The 21,560-nt window shown below is 31.7% G+C and overlaps 1 protein-coding gene across 1 annotated transcript in view; it reads left to right on the top strand.

The window, feature by feature from the left end:
* Window positions 1–20,200, top strand: part of LOC134725030 (uncharacterized) — a 30,573-nt gene extending 10,373 nt beyond the window's left edge. The window contains exons 3-8 of the mRNA XM_063588513.1: window positions 5,560–5,787; window positions 9,875–10,084; window positions 10,672–10,779; window positions 11,307–12,025; window positions 12,789–15,210; window positions 17,647–20,200. Coding sequence (XP_063444583.1) covers window positions 5,560–5,787; window positions 9,875–10,084; window positions 10,672–10,779; window positions 11,307–12,025; window positions 12,789–15,210; window positions 17,647–18,446 — 4,487 coding nt within the window. The 3' untranslated portion in view covers window positions 18,447–20,200. The remainder of the gene's footprint in view (window positions 1–5,559; window positions 5,788–9,874; window positions 10,085–10,671; window positions 10,780–11,306; window positions 12,026–12,788; window positions 15,211–17,646) is intronic.
* The last annotated feature ends 1,360 nt before the right edge of the window (window positions 20,201–21,560 follow it).

The raw sequence follows: 21,560 nt of genomic DNA, 5'->3' as shown, positions 1-21,560 counted from the left end.
TACAAAGAATATATATGCTTGTGGTTAGGAGTGCCAATTCCTGTTTAAAGAACAGTTCTGATTTTTGTTTTTATATAAAAAGCCTTCCTGTTTGCGGTAAGGCATGATATCTGCTTGATGCACAGGTGTTTCTTAAGTTGTTTTTTGTCTCATTCTTTTGTGTTATTTCCGTATAATGTTTGATACTTTTAAAGATTTTTTTATAATTTTTGAGTACTTTTGATAGGAATAGATTTTTAATATGCAATGTAATATGCTGCAAATTAAATTTGTGACTTTTTAACCAATACCATTTATTTAATTACCTGCAATATTGTGCTGCCAATTCAATTTGTATATTTTAAACATTCATTATCTTCTCCTGAGATATATGCATTTTACTTTTTAAGAAGTTTTTGTTGGTACATTTTGTTATGAAGTGTAAAATTCACTTTTTTTTGTGCTTCAAATATGTTTTTCCTATACATGATTATACAAGTTTCAAGGTAAAAAATATTAGGTGTACCAGGGTACCCAGGGGTCGAAATTAGCGGTGGTCCTGTGGTCTGAGACCCGCAGTAGAATTTGCATCGGACTAGCAGATTTTGTCAGTTGGTGGTCCAGCGGACCAGTAGAAATTTGCCGTTAAAATCACTTCACAATCTCGGTTTGTTTACAAAACAATTTACCTTTAACATCAAATAGGGGGGATACTAAGTATTACAGTTGATAAAGTTGTTAAATGCATATTATTTTTGCAGGACCAGTAGATTTGGAGCCAGACCAGTAGATTTTTAGTACACAGGTCCGGCTGGCCAGTACACAAAAAAGCTTAAATTCGACCCCTGGTACCTATTAAATGCCCAATTATACATCACTAGAATCACATAATTCCTTGTCACTACATGTCATTTTGTCACCACATCTTTTGTTACGCATTTTATTTAAACTAAATCTGTTATAATTTGAGAATTATTTGATATTTGGTCAAATGCAATATTACCTGTACCTCTGGGCAGTCACTTCCTGTTTGACCATACTAATGTATTTTATTTTATCGTCTAAGCAAGAAGTTATTTGTCAACATCAAATGATCAGGATTAGAGAGTATACTTTTACTTCAAAAATTACTTGCAACTTATTAACTCTGAATTGACATAAAGATTTGAAACTTCTTTGACTGTATGTTTTTTGTACTGCCAAATCCGCATTTATTTCAATATCTATGCATGTCTTTGAAACAAACAGCTGCATACTTAAGAAGGTTTTTAAAATCATAAAAAGAATAATTATATATATCTACAAAGCATACATTTTTATCCTAATTGTTTTCAAAAATTGCAAAATAAGCAGAGTATTTGTTTTAGCCATATGGTTTTCTATAGTTTAATTACAGCCATATTAGATGGAGAAGCAGTTATCTGTCTGTTTCATCTCTTTGAACAGGAAATAAATGAGTCACAGGTTATGGCGAATTAAAATTCTTCTCCCCTCTTCCAAAGTCTTAAAAATAGCACTAAAAAATAACCTATGTATATTTTGTTGTTTGTAAATAAATTAATGTTGATATTTAGTTGCTATCTTATAAAGATAACACATGTTGTTAAGTATGGATTTGTTTTGCTTTGTACAAGTATAAATAATTAGATTTATTAGGATTGTGAAGTGCCCAAAGAATTTTTAACAGTATTCCATGGAAATGATGGGCATATTGTAAATTCCTGTATGTAATCATGGACTGGACCTGTGTCTGGTTTTAGTTTACATTTGTTAGTGCATTTATGCCAATATTAAGGCATTTATAGGTTTTGAAATACTTATCAGTATAGCCCTTTTCACAAAAAATCTGAAGTGTAAAATTTATCGCAAGTCAAATTATTCCTTAACAATTCAACTAAATATTTTTTATCATAACACAAATTTTTATACACTTAAGATTTTTTTGTGAAAAGTGCTACAGATCTATAATCTCCACAAAATCATAATTTATTTCAAATCATTATCACGGAAACCAACACATTTTCCTGATGTTTGATGTAGACAGTACACATTATCATTTCCATATGGTATTACATGCTTGTCATGACTAGAGACAACAGTCTTCCTCTGAAATATATCAAGATTAGTTGTCATGACATGAAATTCGTGCTTTCATGTCTCAAGTTAAATAAATATACATGTGCGTAACTGTTGAAGTATATAAGTATCATTGTCGGTGCCGCATTTATTTTTGTGGATACTATTTTTCATGGATTGAGGAAAATGATATTCTCATGGATATTTGTAGAACTGTAGTTAGATTTCCTTCTTTTATCAAAGTCTGAGAAAAAGGAATCCTTCCAACATTTAAAATTTGTGGTTCACCTTAAACCATGAAATACTCAATAATTGGTATCCCAGATATACCTATCAACCAACTATTTTACCGAAAATATGTTGTTGGGAACTTGGGTATGGAATCTACATCTATGAATTGTACTAAAACCCCCAATGTCTGACTTTAAGTAGTGTGAAGGGCAATAAAATTAACTCTTTAAAAATAAGTAGAACTAGCTATATAGTTTCATGGACATTTTACTCATGCACTTTTCTTTTCCTATTTTTAGAAGGAATGAGATCAAATTGTCACTTTTCCTTTTTAGCTCACCTGGCCTAAAAGGCCAAGTGAGCTTTTCTCATCACTTGGCGTCCGTCGTCCTGTCGTAGTCGTCGTTAACTTTTTTAACCAAATTAAACCAAACTTGGCTACAATCATCATTGTAATCTAGTTTAAAAAATGCTGTTTTTGGTTATTATCTTGACTATTATTATAGATTGAGATAAACTGTAAACAGCAATAATGTTCAGCAAAGTAAGATTCACAAATAAGTCAACATGACCAAAATGGTCAGTTGACCCCTTAAGGAGTTATTGCCCTATATAGTCAGTTTTCAACCATTTTTCGTAAATCTTAGTTATCTTTTACAAAAATCTTCTCCTCTGAAACTACTGGGCCAAATTAAACCAGACTTGGCTACAATCATCATTGGGGTATCTAGTTTAAAAAATGAGTGGCGTGACCTGGCCAACCAACCAAGATGGCCGCCATGGCTAAAAATAAAAAACAGGGGTAAAATGACGTTTTTGGCTTATAACTCAAAAACCAAAGCATTGAGAGCAAATCTGACATGGAGTAAATTTGTTAATCAGGTCAAGATCTATTTGCCCTGAAATTTTCAGATGAATCAGTCAACCTGTTGTTGAGTTGCTGCCCCCCAAATTGGTAATTTTAGGGAAATTTTGCTGTTTTTGGTTATTATCTTGACTATTATTATAGATTGAGATAAACTGTAAACAGCAATAATGTTCAGCAAAGTAAGATTTACAAATAAGTCAACATGACCAAAATGGTCAGTTGACCCCCTTAGGAGTTATTGCCATTTATAGTAAATTTTTAACCATTTTTCGTAAATCTTAGTTATCTTTTACAAAAATCTTCTCTTTTGAAACAACTGGGCCAAATTAATCCAAACTTGACCACAATCATCTCTGGGGTATCTAATTTAAAAAATGTGTGGTGTGACCCGGCCAACCAATCAAGATGGCCACCATGGCTAAAAATAGAACATAGGGGTAAAATGCAGTTTTTGGCTAATAACTCAAAAACCAAAGCATTTAGAGCAAATCTGTTTAAGGAGTTAAATTGTTTATCAGGTCAAGATCTATCTGTCCTGAAATATTCAGGTGAATCCAACAACATGTTGTTGGGTTGCTGCCCCTAAATTGGTAATTTTAAGGAAATTTTGCTGTTTTTGGTTATTATCTTAAATATTATTATAGATAGAGGTAAACTGTAAACAGCAATAATGTTCATTAAAATAAGACCTAAAAATAAGTCAACATGACCAAAATGGTCAACTGACCCCCTAAGGAGTTATTGTCCTTTATAGTCAATTTTTGGAAAGATTAGAACTTGTTCTACATCTTTACTTAGGCACCACCCTCCCTAACAACAGGACAGGTTACCTACTGTTACTAAATGGATTCACACTAAAATATAGTTCCCTATGGTTCTCATGTATTTGCACATAATACACATATAAACTGAAAAAAAATGGGTTTATTATTGGAGCAGTTCATTCAAGAATGTATGTCATTAAGGTGTGTTGATGTGCAGGCTTTTTTAAAAAACATTTTGATTAGGTAAGTGGGTATTGATTCAACTAGTATGATTGACAACTGTCATTATCACTAAACAATCAGAGACAAGGTGGACCTTTAATTACAATGCCCCACCTCCTAAACTGCCAATCAAATTGACCACATTACCTATCAACCTCAGTCTTACATAATTACACAAACCACTCCAATATGCATCTTAATAAAGAAGTAGTTGACCTCATAACTGAATACACAAATGTGTATATTAGATATTTGATATTTATAAGGGTGATAGATTTATTTATTGCAAATTACTTTTGATCTACATTACATAAAGTGATTCTGTAAATTATATCTGAAAGATAAATGATTAATGGATTAACAAGATCTTAAAAAAAAAAAATATGAATATATATAAAAGGTATTCAAGTATGGCCTATAATTTACTTGATAAATAGCCAATAATCGTCAGTAATTAATCAACAATTTAGATTAGTTCCCTTTTTTTTTTATCAGGAATTGGCTTGAAACAGTTTTGAAATTTTAAAACTTTTAATTATAACTAACCATTGTTTATTTCCCATCAATCATTACATGCATTATGTCTATTTTAGTCATTTGAATTTTTATTAAAAGTAAATATATATTTTTGCAATCAAGAAAGAATCCACATTTCAATAAAATAAGTTTTTTAATTGGTTGACGTTGAAAAAGTACATTTTCAATGCCCTGTGTCGAAAAATACTAAAAATCGATCAAAAGGCACTTTAAAACTTTTAATCTTTAATGACATATAACCTTACAAAATGCCCAAAAACAACATTTTTTGATTTTTTTTGCTGGCACTTAAAAGTTTTAAGCTGTTGGTCTAAATTTATGTCTTACAAGTATAGTTGGTAACATTTACTAGATTTTTTTTTTAATTTTTTTTTTAAACATGTTCAGAACAGGCAACATAATTTCCATAAAATATAAACTGCAGTTTAAATAAAATTGTGCAAATTAAGAGACCCCTATTATTTAATTTGAGCTCATTTTATCCTCATACTGAAAAAGCAAGTTTCCTTCTAAAGACAAATGCAATTTTCAGCAATAGTGCTTTATGAATGTTAATTTTTCCCCACCATACCTTAATATGAAATAATTCAAACTACTCTTCTAATCTTTCTATGAGTGATATCCATCACTTTGATTAACAATTTGTCATGAATCCATCTGTGTCCTTTGTTTAAAATTCACATAGACCAAGGTGAGCGACACAGGCTCTTTTAATACTAGCCTCTAGTTATGGTATCAAAAGTACCTAATTACACCTCCAACCTTTGTCCAGTATTCACATGTATAGAATATGGCTGAAAATACTTTATTTTCAAACCTGAGCTTTCTTCAAACTGTCATGCATTTGCAGGTACTAGTAATTGTAATGACTTTATTTTACAGATCGCTTACAAGTTCAGTTATACAAAGACATAAAAGATGCAACAAAAGGGAACCCTCCTAAGCAGGAATTTTACGTGGAAGGATTTTATGGTTTGGAAACAGTTAAGTTTGACAAGGAACCAAACGTCCTTTGTGTGGTGTGCCAGAAACAAGTGACACTATTTGCATTTGAAAACAGAGAACAGGTCATACAGTTTGAAATCAAAATCAGAAAAGCTTTAGGAGAAGGTAATTATGACTTCAAAATGGGGGTACTATACTGGTATTTATTTCAAGTCTAATTAGTCATCCTTATATTCAGAACCCATGTTGCATGTTGTAGCAAACATACTCAAATAAATTTGACTAGCTTTACTTCATTTTTGAATGAGATAAACATGGAGATCCTTAATATTTTGGATTTATAAAGAGGCTGCATCAGCTTTCAATGTGGATGCTTTCTGGGTCACTTTCTTAAAAGATCAAGTGTTTGTTATGATATTTATATTTTGAGAAGAAAATTTGTTTAAACTGATTTATCTTCTTGAAATTTAATTGACAGTAGCTGTCAAGATTGAAAAACACATGCAAAAACTGTTGATAGAGAGCTGGTGATCATTATTTTGTCAGTTCTACGAAGAACCTTGTGCTTGTTACTGGCATGATTTATTATTAAGATACATTTTTATTGACAATTTTCTCCCTTAAACGAAGTCCACCTTTCCTGAGTTTGCTGTTTTCTTTAGGTATTTTAGTTATTATTGTTCTTTAGTCTTATCTTTTTATTTTCCTCTTGAAAATTTTTGTCACAACTTTAAGCCATTGTACATTGATGACCTTCATCTTGCTGCTGAAGGTCAAACATGTACTTTCAAGTTGTATGTCAGAATTGATAAAAAATAAAAAACTGTACAAGGTATTTTGTTCTGATTGAAGTTTCCTACATGGTTGTTACTTAAATTATTAAACATATATCTGTTGATAGCGATTCAAATAAGAAATACCCATTAAATTTTTATAACAATTTTAGAGGAAAGAACACCCTTCCTCTGCCATGTTTTTGTACTTTTACAAAGTTATAGTGGTTATTTAAATACCCCCAGGCTTGTTGAGCAGGATATCATGAAGATAAAGATGGCCTTTCCTGTTTCCTCAAGTGGTCTGTTTATTTTACATTAAAGAATAAACAAAATATTGTGAAATCATGTATATATCCCACATCAAAAGAAAACTGTGACAGTGTTACACATATATATATTTTTGGGAAATATATCTTTCTATGACAGTTTGAATGTGTAAGTTATTATTTATTTATTTTATTTTAAAAATGAGGAAACAAATGTTTTCTTAACCTGACTGGTTGTTGAGTATACAGTTTTCATAGAACAGTGCACATGGTGCTGAAAAAGAAAGATTCTGAGTGTGTGGTCATCTGTGGCAAATCTATCTAGAGAATTGCTTCTTTTTCTTTTTCAGTAAGAGAAATTCTTTTTATGCCCAATTCAATGCATTCCTTATTTTTAAGTCAGAGAAATTCTTTTTTTGTATCTGAATAGTGTCACAATGTTAGGACTTTTATTCCTAAAATTTATAAAGGGGCGTTTAAAGTAAGACTGTAGTTAAGGAATGCAAGACTATGTACAGAAGTGCAAAAAGGATGAAATATAATATCATTAATCTTTCCCATCAAATGGAAACATTATCTTGTTATAGCAGGAGTCTATTTTGTTGATAATGAATTCAATAAAGTATGCATTAAACCCATGTTAAAAATCTATCAAAAGTAAATAAGCTTGCCTTTCTCATTAATCTTGCTTAAAGTACAGTATATCTTGCAAAATCTGGGTAAAAATGCTGGCTCTATAAATCTTATTAACATTTCTTCATGTTTATTAATCTTCCATGGATTCTTCAGGTAGAAAGGTGAAATAAAATAAAGAATCTCTCAATTCATTTTAATATTTATGAATGAAAGGAATTTGGCTTCCTGCACTTGCAAGCAATTAATTTTGCATTTAACACTCCATGTTTTTGTTCTTCATCAAGGTAATATATTATGTCTTAGAGAAGTGTTAAAAGCATCTATATTGTGATTGAAATTTACTATGAAATGTATTTGTGCATCATTACTGTAATTTATTTCATCTCTAAGATGTGTGAAAATATTGCATAGTTTGATGCTTTTTGCATCGGATTTACAGCCCGTTCACATTAAGTGTTAAATTTTCATCCAAAAATTGGTCAATTGAATTTATGGAAATCATAGAGAGACATTGAAATTTACTAACATTGGTTACAGTGCAATGCATTATGAAGGATGAGTTGGTTACAGTGCAATGCATTATGAAGAACCCTTGTGAAAATTCAGTATTTCTAATGCTAAACAAATTCAATCGAAAAGTTCAACTGAACGGACTGTAAGTTCTCTAGATGAATCTGGGTGAACCAGATGTTAAACTTGTCAATAATTATCATCAAACTATTGAGAATATGATGATACCCAGCTGAGGCTGAGTCTAATTGGCGATGATTATATTCATTTCTAATTATCTCATAAATGTTATCTGCATATCTCACTGATAGCTGTTAAAATTTTATTCGTTTGTGCATATGGAATTCATAATTCACAAAGATTTATTATATTTTGTTTGTTTGATGTAATTAAAATGATGGCACTTATTTTATAGTAAATTTTGTTATAATCATTAATAACTTACTTCATTGATTATTAAAGGAAAATTATTTTGTAATTTATTGTATTTTTTTGTATGTAGGAATAAAAATAAGTTTTCACATATTTCCGTGTAAAAAACTAACTGACCATATATTTGAAAGTGGTTGTAAATTTAGAATTAATGAGTACTAAATTTTTATGCCCCACCTACGATAGTAGAGGGGCATTATGTTTTATGGTCTGTGCCTCTGTTCGTCCGTCTGCGCGTCTGTTTGCTTCAGGTTAAAGTTTTTGGTCAAGGTAGTTTTTAAAGAAGTTGAAGTCCAATCAACTTGAAACTTAGTACACATGTTCCCCATGATATGATCTTTCTAATTTTTATGCCAAATTATAGTTTTGACCCCAATTTTATGGTCCACTGAACATAGAAAATTATAGTGTGAAGTTCAGGTTAAAGTTTTTAGTCAAGGTAGTTTTTGATGAAGTTAAAGTCCAATCAACTTGAAACTTAGTCCACATGTTTCCTATGATATGATCTCTCTAATTTTAATTCAAAATTAAAGTTTTGACCCCAATTTCACGGTCTACTGAACATAGAAAATGATAGTGCGAGTGGGGCATCCGTGTACTATGGACACATTCTTGTTTCTATCAGTTATGCAGTTATGATTTTAATATCACAAGGGTATGTACATGTGTATTTATGATTCACTGAACAAAAGGAATGGCAATATTTCTCTACATATGTGACAGTAATAGGAGTTAACAATTAAGAATTTATTTAGGGGGTCTCATCCTGAGTTCCTGAGAAAATAAAGTTATTTGTCCGTTCCAACATGTTTCATGATATGATTAAATTTCATGATATGATTAAATTCTAAAATCCCCAAATTTCCCTATGATTTAATCTGCTTTGTCACAATCTCAATTCTCAAAATTCAGCACTTCTTGACTTTATGGAATCCAAAATAAGATTGCAATCAACTACACTGCAAAACATTAACATATACTGAAAAAATATATTAAAAGAGATCATGGAAGTGAATGTTTTACAATCACAATGAGTTTAAAGACAGGTTATCATTGTTCCCAATCTCATCATTCATATGTGATAAATTATTCACCAGATCTGGTATCCAGCATACTATTATCTGTCCTAAGCTCTTACTAGGGGTTATATGAAAGATTGATTTAATTAAGGAAACTGAAAATTAGATTCTGAGGGTACACATGTACATGTGCTGCTGTTTATGAAGTCATTTCATTTGATAAGCAGTCCTGTCATAGAGTTCTTGATGATCATTGCTGATAAATATTGATGTCAGACTCTAATTTGATGTTTTGATGTATGTTAAAGTGTTCATGTTATGTCTTGTCAGACCATCATGGCTGTCAGCTGTCTCTGCTGTTTAAACAGGAAATGTACATCTTTAAAATGATTAATGGCCTAAATATAATCATATTCTGTTGTTTTTTAATCAATTTTGTGCTTTTTACACTTTAAGTTTTTAAACATACAAGCTAAAAAATCCCCCCAAATTTTTGAAGATTTAAATGAAAAAATATTTTATTTCCCACCCACACTCCAGATTTTTATGTAATTGTAAATTTAATGTTTTATTATAAAAAGTATTATACTATAAACTTTTCTAACTTTTGCAGAGGATCAATTTGTTGTTGACATAAAGAAAGTTCCAAATAACAGTAAACTCCAGCCAGATCGTGTTAGACTTTTGATACATGGACAAAAGTTTTGTTTTACTGCAAGTATTCCTCCTAAAGTTTTATGTTCTTGGCAAATAACTGATCTGAGGAGATTTGGAGGTGTTGATGGCAAGTTTGTATTTGAAGGTGGATCCAGGTGTACTAAAGGTAAATGAAAATCAATGATTGAATACACAAATTGTACTTTTGTATATATCATACAGGAAGTAAAATGTTTGTCATTTAAGTAAAATACAATTTATTTTGTATTCAATAAGGGATTTCACTTAACTACAAGAGAGGAGAAGGATACCAAAGGGACATTCAAAATCTAAATGAATTGACAACGCAATAGGTAAAAAAGAAAAAGACAAACAGATAAACTATATATAGCAGCAAAACACAACATTAAAGACTAAACACTGAGCAACAAAACCCCACCAAAAAGCTGGGGGTGATCTCAAGACATGCTTTGCTTTCATGAATATATTGATACAGCTTCATTCACTAAGATACTGATTTACATGTAGAAAAATGATTGTTTTATTAGTTTAAGTTTGTTTATTTTTAAAAGTTTATAAAATTTGTACTCAATTGAACGTTTAGTTTCGTGGGTCAACTGTAACCACAAAATCAACAAAAATAGGCATCCCAGGATATTATAATGAATCACAGTACATGTATCACCTTAGCTTTTGTATAAAACTAATTTCATTTGCAATACATATCTTTAATTTGAATATTTCATTTAACAGGTGCAGGATTACATTGTGTGTCCAGTAAGCAGGCAGAGGAAATAGCTGAGATAGTCACATTAGCTAGCCAGGGTAAAACTGCAAGCTGTAGAAAGGCAAACAAGAGGAGTAAGTAATCAGAATATTGGATTTATGTCAGTATTTTGCTGTGCACAATGAAATACACAGATTTTCCAGTAAAATAGTACATGTATCTGATAATTCCACTCTTTTGATGTTACCTGAATCTATTGAAATTGACACCATTAGGGAATAAAAGTATGTTTGAGTAATGTAATGATAATTTAGATTAATATGAGGTCATGAAAATATGAAGATGTGGCATGATTGACATAGAGACAACCCTCCACAAGAGACCAAATGACACAGAAATTAACAATAGCTCACTGTACAGCCTTCAACAAAGAGTAAACTATATTTTGATAATGAAGACAATAGATGTGTATGCCAAAGTTTCAAACTCCAAGTTTGATGGAAAACTACCTAGTATTTATGTTGTAAAAAATGAAGAATTGCAATGTATTCCAGATTCCAGAAATGCATGTTCGGTAAAATTATAACTTTCAAGTGTTTTCAAAGAATACAGGGTTGTTGTATTTATCAATTGTAATAATTTTCTGAATTTTTATCCACAGGATCTCAGTGTTGTGATTCTTTTGATTCTGGAAGCCGAGCGTTTTCTGATTCGTTTCACAAGGATTTTCACAGTTCTTTCAATGATTCACAACATAGATTTATGCATGATAACAGATGGCCTAAGCGAACTTCATTCTATTCAGATCATAGTTTGCACTTACGAAGTATTGAAAATTTGGAGCGTGAAAGATTAATGTCTTTATATGATGTCCCACCCAACAGAATTCGTAAAGTAGAGGGATTCAAATGTACAAAAAAGCATAGCTTTAGCAGCGTAGAAAACAAAAGCCTTGAAGAAGACAATTCACCAAGTTCATTCGGTTCTGGGAATACTGTTATATCTCGTAAAGAGGAACCAGTGCAAAGCAATTGCATGCCATTGGACAAAAATAGTGAACAAAATGTCTCAAGTCTTAGTATAATCAGCTGTAACTCAGCACTCAGTTTAGCGGAGAACTGTTTAGCAGAGAACTTTGATGAAAATCAAATGTATCTTGGATGTAATACCAAAGTTTCTGCTAGTGCACCTGCTCTATGTGGATATGGTGCTTACATTTCTGATCCAAGGAGTAATCTGACAGGGTCTGTGCCAAATAGAATTGATGAAGAAATTGACAAAATGGCTGATTATACCAGACGACAGGATGCATGGGATCGACTGCAGGGAGAAGAAGTTAACTTACAAAGGGAATTATCACTATTGGATGAAATATTGGAGGTTTAGTATTTTTTATTTGAATCATTGAAGGAAAAGAAAACTTTGATAAACCCCCACTTTTAAAAAAGAGGGGTATACTGTGTTACCTCTGTCTGTCCATCGGTTAGTTCGTCAGTCTGTCCATTCCATGAATATTTTAGTCATTTTTTTTTAGGAACTACTTGACAAGGATTTCTGAAATTTATTTTCAGGTTTTACATAAGACAGTTATACTGTGTGATGCATTTTCAGATTCATAACTCAACAACTTCCTGTTAACCGAACACTAGTATCATTTATGAGTTTGACTGTCCCTTTGGTATCTTTCGTCCCTCTTTTACACATTATAGTCAAATTGAAAATTTTTCTCAGGAACTACAATACAAGGATATCTGAAATTTGGTTTCAGGGTTTATATAAGTCAGCTGTACTCTGTGATGCCTTTCCAGATTCATCACTCATAGTGTTTTTTTAATGTATTATCTCACTTTTTGCATTTATCAAATCTAGAAGCACATACAATTTAATGAACCAACATACACAATTAATATCAATAATTATATATATAAGCAAGTTTAAGGAGGCAAAAGATAGTCAGTTACATGTCATTATTTTAAGAATGAAAGCAAATAACCTACACTCAGAACTTCAGTAGTTATATATAGCGTCATAATAAAACTTTTGTAATAAAACGAAATCTTCCTGTTTAATAATATATGTTATAAAACTTTTGTAATAAAACGAAATCTTCCTGTTAATAAATATATGTTGTCTTTATTTTTAGGGTTGTAAGGTTGAGAGCAGAAAGAAACAACAGGAAATCAAGAGAAGAGAAAGGAATAGACCTCCTCCATTACCTTGTCGTTCTACAAAACCAACAAAACGACCTACAAATATAAATCTCAATCCAAGAAATGTTTTAGAATACAATGATAGCTGTTTGAGTCCAAACCTAGCTAGTAAACTTAACAAAATACCTCCTTGTTCAAAACTGTCAGCACCGCTACCATATGTGAACTTAGAAAAATATGATATCGGAGATATCGACAAAAGTCATGTCTACGTTCCCGCTGGTATACCTCCTAAAGATATCGGTAACTGGAGTGCTCCATGTTTTAGATCTGGAAGTTTTGATAATATGAATAACAAGTTAGCGAACAAGGAGAATCGTAATAGTATTTCAAGGAGGAGTTCAAATAGTAGTGACTGTCTTCAAAATTTGCATAATACTGAAGATTTTAAAATGCCTTTGAGGGAAAATATTTATGCCAATGAAATTCCATTAGAAAATAAAGATAATGTGCCACCTAAATTACCACCAAAGGGACCAAAACTGAAAAGACAAAATCCAGAAGATATTCCGCCACCACTGCCAACTAGACGTCGTATAAGCGATGCACAATATCAAAATTCCTTAGATTTTCCGCCAAAACAAGAACCTACGGAATTAATACGAGAAGAAAATTACCTGATGATGGGTAACTTTGCAAAAGAACCAAATGCAGGAAAGTTACAGGAAGAATTGGATTGTGAACTTATGGTAAAATTACCAACAAGGAAATCAAAACCTAAGAGGGACCCACCTAAACCACCTCAGGATAATAACTCTGGGGATCCTTCCAGTTGTTACATTGACATGGCTGGACAATTTCTACCAGAACCAAAAAAGGAGCCTGCCTATCAAAACTTAGATACAAAACCCCCACTATATTTCAGATCAAATAGTACATCTGCCATTGCAGATCGTAAAGTCTTCCCACCAAATTTCAATAATTCATTCAGTGGAACAACTGAAGTGAGTACAAAAGGACTTGTAAGGGAAGAAAACTATTTACTGATGTCAGCTTTTAAAACACCTCCGAAATGTTCATCGGAAAGTTCAATTTCGAGTCAAAATACAGAAGACATGAGAAATGAGTTAATACTTGCAAAGGAATCATCAGATTCTTTAAGCAGTAGTGAAAGTTCAGAGGCCAAAGGTCAAAATACAGAACGAAAATCTTCAATTATACCTTTTCCAAATCTGATCAATTTTCAAAAGCATAATGTGATAAAATCAGCAAAAACACAAGAAAAACAAACTCCTCAAAGAACATCATCAGAAAAACTGCATAGTGAAGGTGGCAAAAGTCCAGGTTTTCTTTCACGTCTCATTAGAAGGAATTCCGGCAATAGGAAGAGCATGTCTCAAAGTCAGGAAAACTTACTAGCGTCAAGTTCAAGTGAAAGTTGTTTGGAACGTGTTCACAATACAAGATCTCAAAATAAAGATGCAATATCTATTTCAAGTGGTTCTTCTCCAAGCAATAGCCGTAGGGCCAGTCAACAGGATATTTCTATCATTGAAAGACGGAGATCGTCAAGTTTTCCAAATCGCTCAAGTTTTTTAGACATGTTACCTCAGGGTAGTAGTGAAGAGAAAAGGGCACATCACGAATCTCAGGAGTCGTTTGTATCTACTGTTTCTATGGACGACCAAATGCAGTTGATCGTTTCTGAAGAAATGCCTTGTTCTTTGGAAGTAGACGGTTGTAGCAATGGATCTGAAAAATCCAAGCAATATTACATGGGACCATGTCAAAATAACGAAGAAGAGAAGAAGCGTCCTGAAATCCGTAAAAAAGTTAGTGATTTTCCCTCACCGAAAACTTCTTTGAAATTTAATAAAAATAATGTGAATAATGTTTATACTGTTAGACACGTTAGAAGGACAACATATGAATATGAGAAACCCGAAAATACTAGTAAAACAGATGATGAAAAATTAATCGAGTTATTGACACGTGATAAAAACAAAATTGGCTCAGATGATTGCGATTCTCTAAAATTATCTGTTGACTGTAAACAGGAACAAGACGGTAGTCCTGTAAAACTACAAAAACAGTCTCCTGCAGAGGAGGCAGCAGCCATTGCTCGCTTAGTAACATCACTACCACCTTTCATACCTCCAAAAATGAAAACTAATCCATGCTCTCTTTCACCTGTGCTAGAAAGTGCTCCATATACCCCATCATCCAGAAGTACTCTACCGAGTAATCTTACAGATACATGGAGATCCAGTCAAAGTTTTAAATCCTTTCATTCAGAGAGTATGAGCAATAGGCGTTTGCCATCACATTCTGAAATTACTAGTGCAATGCTGAAAATTGTTGACAACAATCAAGGAAAAGATTTGTCTGTGTGGGTTAAAAAGTCCAGTGATTCAGGTTAGTTAGGATTCATTTTGTAAAGATTTGAAGGTAAATTTTTAAGGTGGTAATCAACACTTTAACTAAAATTAATTTGGCTCGTTTAATTTTCATGAAATTTTGACAAAGTATTTACTTTGACCCTTGACAAAAATATAAAATTTAAAAAAAATTTGAATCAACCGTTTAATCAGAAAAATTACACTGGTTTCATAGCAGTTTGACAAACACCAATTTTGATCACTGAGAAGCTTGATATTCCTTTTACAACACAACATAATTCAAATGTTTACCTGACTTTACAGAGTTATCTCCCTGTAGTGTTAGGTACCACCTTAAGTAGAGAAAAAAGATTTGCAGCAAATCAATTTACAAGAACAAGTAACCAAGCAACATATAAGGGAAATAAAAGATCAACATGGCACACTAAATATTTCTTTATATCTGTTGAGCATTCTTAAAATGTGAAATTTAACACTTGAGATAGTTGTGTAGAAAAGAAAAAACATAGCTACAGATAATGAACAAAGATTATGTACGTACAATTGTATAAAAAGAAGTTTTAAACAGCACAGTGTTTTTATCTTTTAGGAATAAAAGGTATATTCTCAATAGGTTAAACCTTTTTTATAGTGTTGTCAAATCGTACACTTTTGTCTAACCGGTTACTCAGATAATCGTTCGACCGATTAACCGGTTAACCGGTAATTTAAGTTGGTGTTTGAAAGCCTACTCAATAGAACCCTACACATAGATATAAGATGTGGTATGAGTGTCAATTTGACAACCTTTCATCCAAGTCATAAATACGCTTTTAGAATTGAAGTTTTTCCTTTAGCATTATAAGGCTTGTCTTTGAGGATTCCTGGCGAAGTTTGACTTTTAATAATCAAATACACCGTATCAACTATAGCGTTTGTACCAACTGCAGATTAAAAAATAAAAAAAAAATCTTAATCTCGTAGAATTGAATATGTCATATGTCTGAAACCGATTATTCTTTCCTTTTCTCTTGTTGTCTCCGAAAATCATGGGGTGTGTTTCAATTTGAAATGATTAATTATAAAAAAGATGATGTGGTATGATTGCCAATGAGACAATTCTTCACAAGAGACCAAAACGACGCAGAAATTAACAACTATAGGTGCATGCATATTGTACATGCTGTACGACCTGTTTCTTCACTGTGTTTGCTTTTTTCTTTAAGCATGTTACTCGTACTTTCACGTATACATTGAGTACATTCACATTGGTTTGCATTTCACATTTTTTTTAATTTAAAGTAAGACTAACCCTTGCACTACGGAGGTTGCACATTCAAATGTAGGTTTACACAATATTAGATCGAAAACGAAATAATGAAGTAATTAGTAAAATTAAATCTCATTACTGATTTAAAGTTACTGTTAAAAAAACATGTTTACTAATTATGTTTCTTACAGATCCTGCCCCGAACTCCAATTAATTTCATGTTTTCAGGATTAACAATAGCAATCAATCTACTGGACAATTGATCTGTCAAACTAATTACCACGACAACAATTTTTAAATAAACATAACTATTTAATGATTTGATTTTCAACACAAATTTTTATCAAATCTATGGAAATTGGAAAAAAGTCCGGTTAACCGGTTAGCGTTTTTGGTATTCGGTATTCGGTCGTTCGACCGATTAACCGGTTAACCGGTTAACCGTTGACAACACTACTTTTTTACTAGTTCCATTATTTTATTCAGATACTTGGTGAGACTTTAAAAGTACCAGAACATAATAAAGAAAACAGGAATCACCACCAAAAAAAATTTAACAGTGCAACACACTACACCATCTTTCAACAACAAATCTTCCATGATGAAAGACATACTAACAAAGACAAGCAATGAACCTGATTTTGAAATGAGATTAGGTTGAACCAATTCATTTGCTCTCACATCTGCATATATTTATATCTACCATATGTCATAAAGAGTAAGACTCACCATAAAAACTTTCATATATATAGGAAGATGTGGTGTGAGTGCCAATGAGACAACTCTCCATAGTCTAGCTTCTAACAAGATGACTGCTAGATAGAAGAAAAAATAATGTTTGCAAACTCATTTCAAGAAATTACAGATAAAAAAAAAAAAGACTACAAATTTTTATTACACAATGTGGACATGTTAGCCAGATATTACAGAAAATCTACAAATTTCAGTATACAGTGTAACCTGTGTTATCCGACACACTGGGGGACCAGAAACAAATGTCCCATTAAGCAGGGTGTCAGAAAACTCAGTTTTTTTTTTGCAAGGATATGCAAATTTAGGACCATGGAAATGTGTCCTTTAAAGCATGGTGTTGGAATACTCAGTATGGGATAATTATAATTTTTTGTCATCTGGCATACATATGCTTGATAAACATATTTGCATAAGGTATATAATAAACTTGAATTACATTTATTTTTGCAGGTAAAACTGAATCAGTAGAAGAACAAGAAGAGAAGTTTAAGGCAATTGTAATAGAAGTTGATGAAACACAACATGAGGACGATACAATGTCGCTGTCTTCGCAAGAGAGTAGTTTGGATGATGGAACCAGGAGCAGCCCTGCTTCAACCATTCTGAGGCCCAGATCAGGGAAGGAATACAAAATGATAGAAAGAATTTACACGGGTACAGATAGCTTTACAACTAGTCCAGTACCAACACCAACTTCCCCCTCTGGAACCTCGGTATTTACATTTGACAATTTTTCTGCCTCCCCTTCGACACAGAGCATTTATAGTCATGATAAGGAATCTCTTGCTACTTCAAAAGGATCTCGACATGATGATAATCCGCCAAAAGTGCCTGACCGAGTTAGTCCATACAGGGCATATGTAAATATAACCCCACCTGCTTCACCTTTGAAAAATAGCATCACCACATTGCAATCGGAAAGTGAAAGGCAATTGATCTATGCAGAAATTGACTTGACTCTACCAACAAAAACAAGTCGTAAAACCAGAAAGCCATCAATGAAATCTCAGAGATCTTTAGGAAACAATGTTGAATATGCTTTAATTGATATGGAAGCAACACAAGCAATACAGAGTGCTGGACGTGAACATGCCCGAACACGAGAGGATAGTTCTAGTCTCAGGAGGGTTGATCGGAAGGCTTCATTGTCGAGCTTTAGAGATCGAAAGGCCTCTGCTAGTTCTCCATCTCCGACATTCAGAGAGAGAAAATACAGCTCATCATCGTCAGATTCAGGTCATGGGGAATAATACTGTTACAACAATAGTTGTTTTGTTTTGTGTGCTATTTAAAACCACTATGATCGATCTGCTGATATCCATATATATATAAATCAGTGCTTCCATTGTCTTGTCCAATGTTTTTGAAATCATCATTGTTCATATTGTTATTAAGTTTTTCTAGTCTTATATCCTATGAAATGTCTTTGGGACCAAATTGGACCAATTTGGAGTTTACTGTCATTAATTTATATTATGTTTTATATCTAGGCCAAGGTTGAATATACTTATGGTTCTTATTATATCTCCTTTAACATATCATTTTAAAAATGATAAAAAAGATAACTGTAGATGTTTTTTAAAGGGTCCAAGTATAGAAAAGTTTATTTTTTCCTCTTACAAATAAGAAGGTATTTAAAATTTCATTTACACCCACCTTATGCTTTTTCACAGAATGTTTAATATTTTACAACTTGGCCATATAAGAATGCAGGGAGAAATTTAAAGTTTCTGTTGAGTTATAATTTTTTTTAACTTATTTTTCATAGAGAGAGTGTTATGCTTCTTAAACAAAGTATCATTTTGAAAAAAACGATAATGATGTATTTGCATAGTTTGCTAATCAAAATTGTATGTTAAGGATTGAAATACCTTACACATAAGGGATACAATTAAAATACTGTTTGATCTCTGAAGTAAATCAATAGGACAGTTATGGAGCGGGGAGGGAAATGCATTAATCTGATTGAAATACATATCTGTGTCCTCACTTTGCTTACAAATATCAGACAAACATTTTAATCCTTGGATCCTCAGATTTTGTCATAATAATAATCAATAATCTATGCTCAAAATTTAGGAGACATAAATTTCATTGTTTGAAACATTTGAGAAAATAAGCTAAAAGGAGTTTTGTTAAACCCCTGTGAGCAAATCATGGCCATAATATCTATTTAAACAGGTTTTAAGATGTATGGTATAACGATAGATAGAAAATCCCATCTTGTCAAATCCCATTTAAACATGTTTTAAGATGTAAGGAATATAACGATAGATAGAAAATCCCATCTTGTCAAATCCCATAGGTTTACACCTCTTTGTTTATACATAATGTAAAACTGTTATATTAAATACGTTTCTGTACAACGAAATATGATTATGCATGGTGTGTAGTGATATATAAGCTACATAGCATTTAACTGGTGCTTAGGTCACTCAAAAATATTTCTAGTATGCACAAAAGAAAGGGCATTTGCCTATTTTTTTCAATTAATGTGTTTTGTATGGACAAATTTTTTATCCAGAAATTTACATGATATTTGCATATTACTTTAAATCTTGTTCAGCTACATGTACTAGATTGTAATATTTTCAATTTTTTTTTGAAATTTTTTACCTTAGCTTAATGAAAACAATTATGGAAAAAGAACTAGGAATCATATTTGTGTGGCCTAAAAATATAGTATAGGTTGTTTTATGTTATCAAATATCTGAATATTTTGAAATTTTATATATATATATTTTAATGGTTTTTATATTCATACTACAAATGTTTTTCAGTAGGAAAAAATAGTACCAGGGAACAATAAATTTAAACCAGTGTTATATTAGAAACCTGTGGTTGTGTTTTATATTTTCAAATACATGCTCATTAATTTATTTTTGTAATCAGAAAACCGCATTTCAAATTGTGCTTTAAAAACTTGTTTATGATGTAGAATTTCTTGCAGGAAGAATTGATATTTGGATTATTTATAAGCAGAGACTTTAGACTTAAGTTTGATTATATATTTTTACATATAAAATCAGATTTTTATAATTTTTATTTGATTTTGGTCTCTTCCATTTCTTTCGTCTGCTTTATGTGTTGATAAAATTTTGATTCGATAGACATTTGTTTTTAAATTTGTTTTTCTATCAGTAATACTAGTTGCTATAAAGAATCATGGGGAAGTTTTTTTAGCTATCGTCAAATGGTTGCCATTGACAAACTTTTTGTTCTATTAAAAGCAGCTTTAACACTGTTTATTTACTAATATAGCATGCTATATTTTGTAATTTATTTAATCAAGAACCAAAGCAGTCATTAGACTGGAAAACTTTCTTTGAATATCTCATGTTTTATTTAATTCTTAATCTTTTATTTTACCATACAATTTTCTCCAATTTTACAGTTCTCAAAATTGCAAATGAGAGATATAATAAGTAAACATTATTTTGGGGACCATCATCCTTCAAACATGTTTTATGTTTTATTTGCCTCTAGTAAATATGTAAGTGTCAAAAATTGAGTCAAGATTTTATGAAACATTAAATAAGCAGTTTGCATTTTTTCGCTCAAATGGAAGAGACAAGGTTACCACAAACCTAACAAAAAGCTTTCTCTTTCTTTTAGTACAGTTCTCATAACTATCCAAAAAGTTTTTAGTAATTTTATTTAAAGATTGATATATATTCATGCCTTTACTTCAATAGTAGGAGGTATTTTTGTCTGTAAGTTCGTTCATCTCAGGTTAAAAAATGTATTTTTTTATATGACCTTAAAAATTGCCCCAACTGTTTGACCTCTCGGGTTGTATCAGGCTGCTCTCAGCGAAGCATTTTAATAATAGTTTACCGTGGCCATGAAGTTGTGGTCACATCAACTTCAACCATTGTGCACATAGTCTATGCTGTGAACTTTTTACAAAATAAATGCCAAAATAGAATTTGACCTTAATTTTGTGGTTCATTAAACATGCAAATGTGATTGTGTGAATGAAGCATGGTGTCCCAAAAGACACATATTAGTTTTTATCAAATCTTCTGTATTTAGTTATAAGCAATGCAATCTTGGAGCAGACAATTTTTCAAGATGTCTTTAACTAAACTATGAATCAAACTTGTTGTTCATACATTTGTTTTTCTATTACAAAAGAGCAAAAGTTTATAATTTTGTAATGTTTTTCAATATTACTTAAGGATATTTTGCACTGTTACTTGACCAAACTATATATAATCCTATACATTTATGCTTTTGCACTTAGTGATTTAAAAAAACAAGAAGGTCAACATGGTCAAAATATCCTAATTTTAATTTTAAACGTAGGTTTGTCATAATATTCTCACTCTTTTATGTTTTATAAGTTTTTATGGAGCCCTTAG

The sequence above is a fragment of the Mytilus trossulus genome, chromosome 7 (assembly GCF_036588685.1).
Source record: "Mytilus trossulus isolate FHL-02 chromosome 7, PNRI_Mtr1.1.1.hap1, whole genome shotgun sequence".
Lineage (NCBI taxonomy): Eukaryota > Metazoa > Mollusca > Bivalvia > Mytilida > Mytilidae > Mytilus > Mytilus trossulus.
This window is presented reverse-complemented; position numbering and strand designations above follow the sequence as displayed.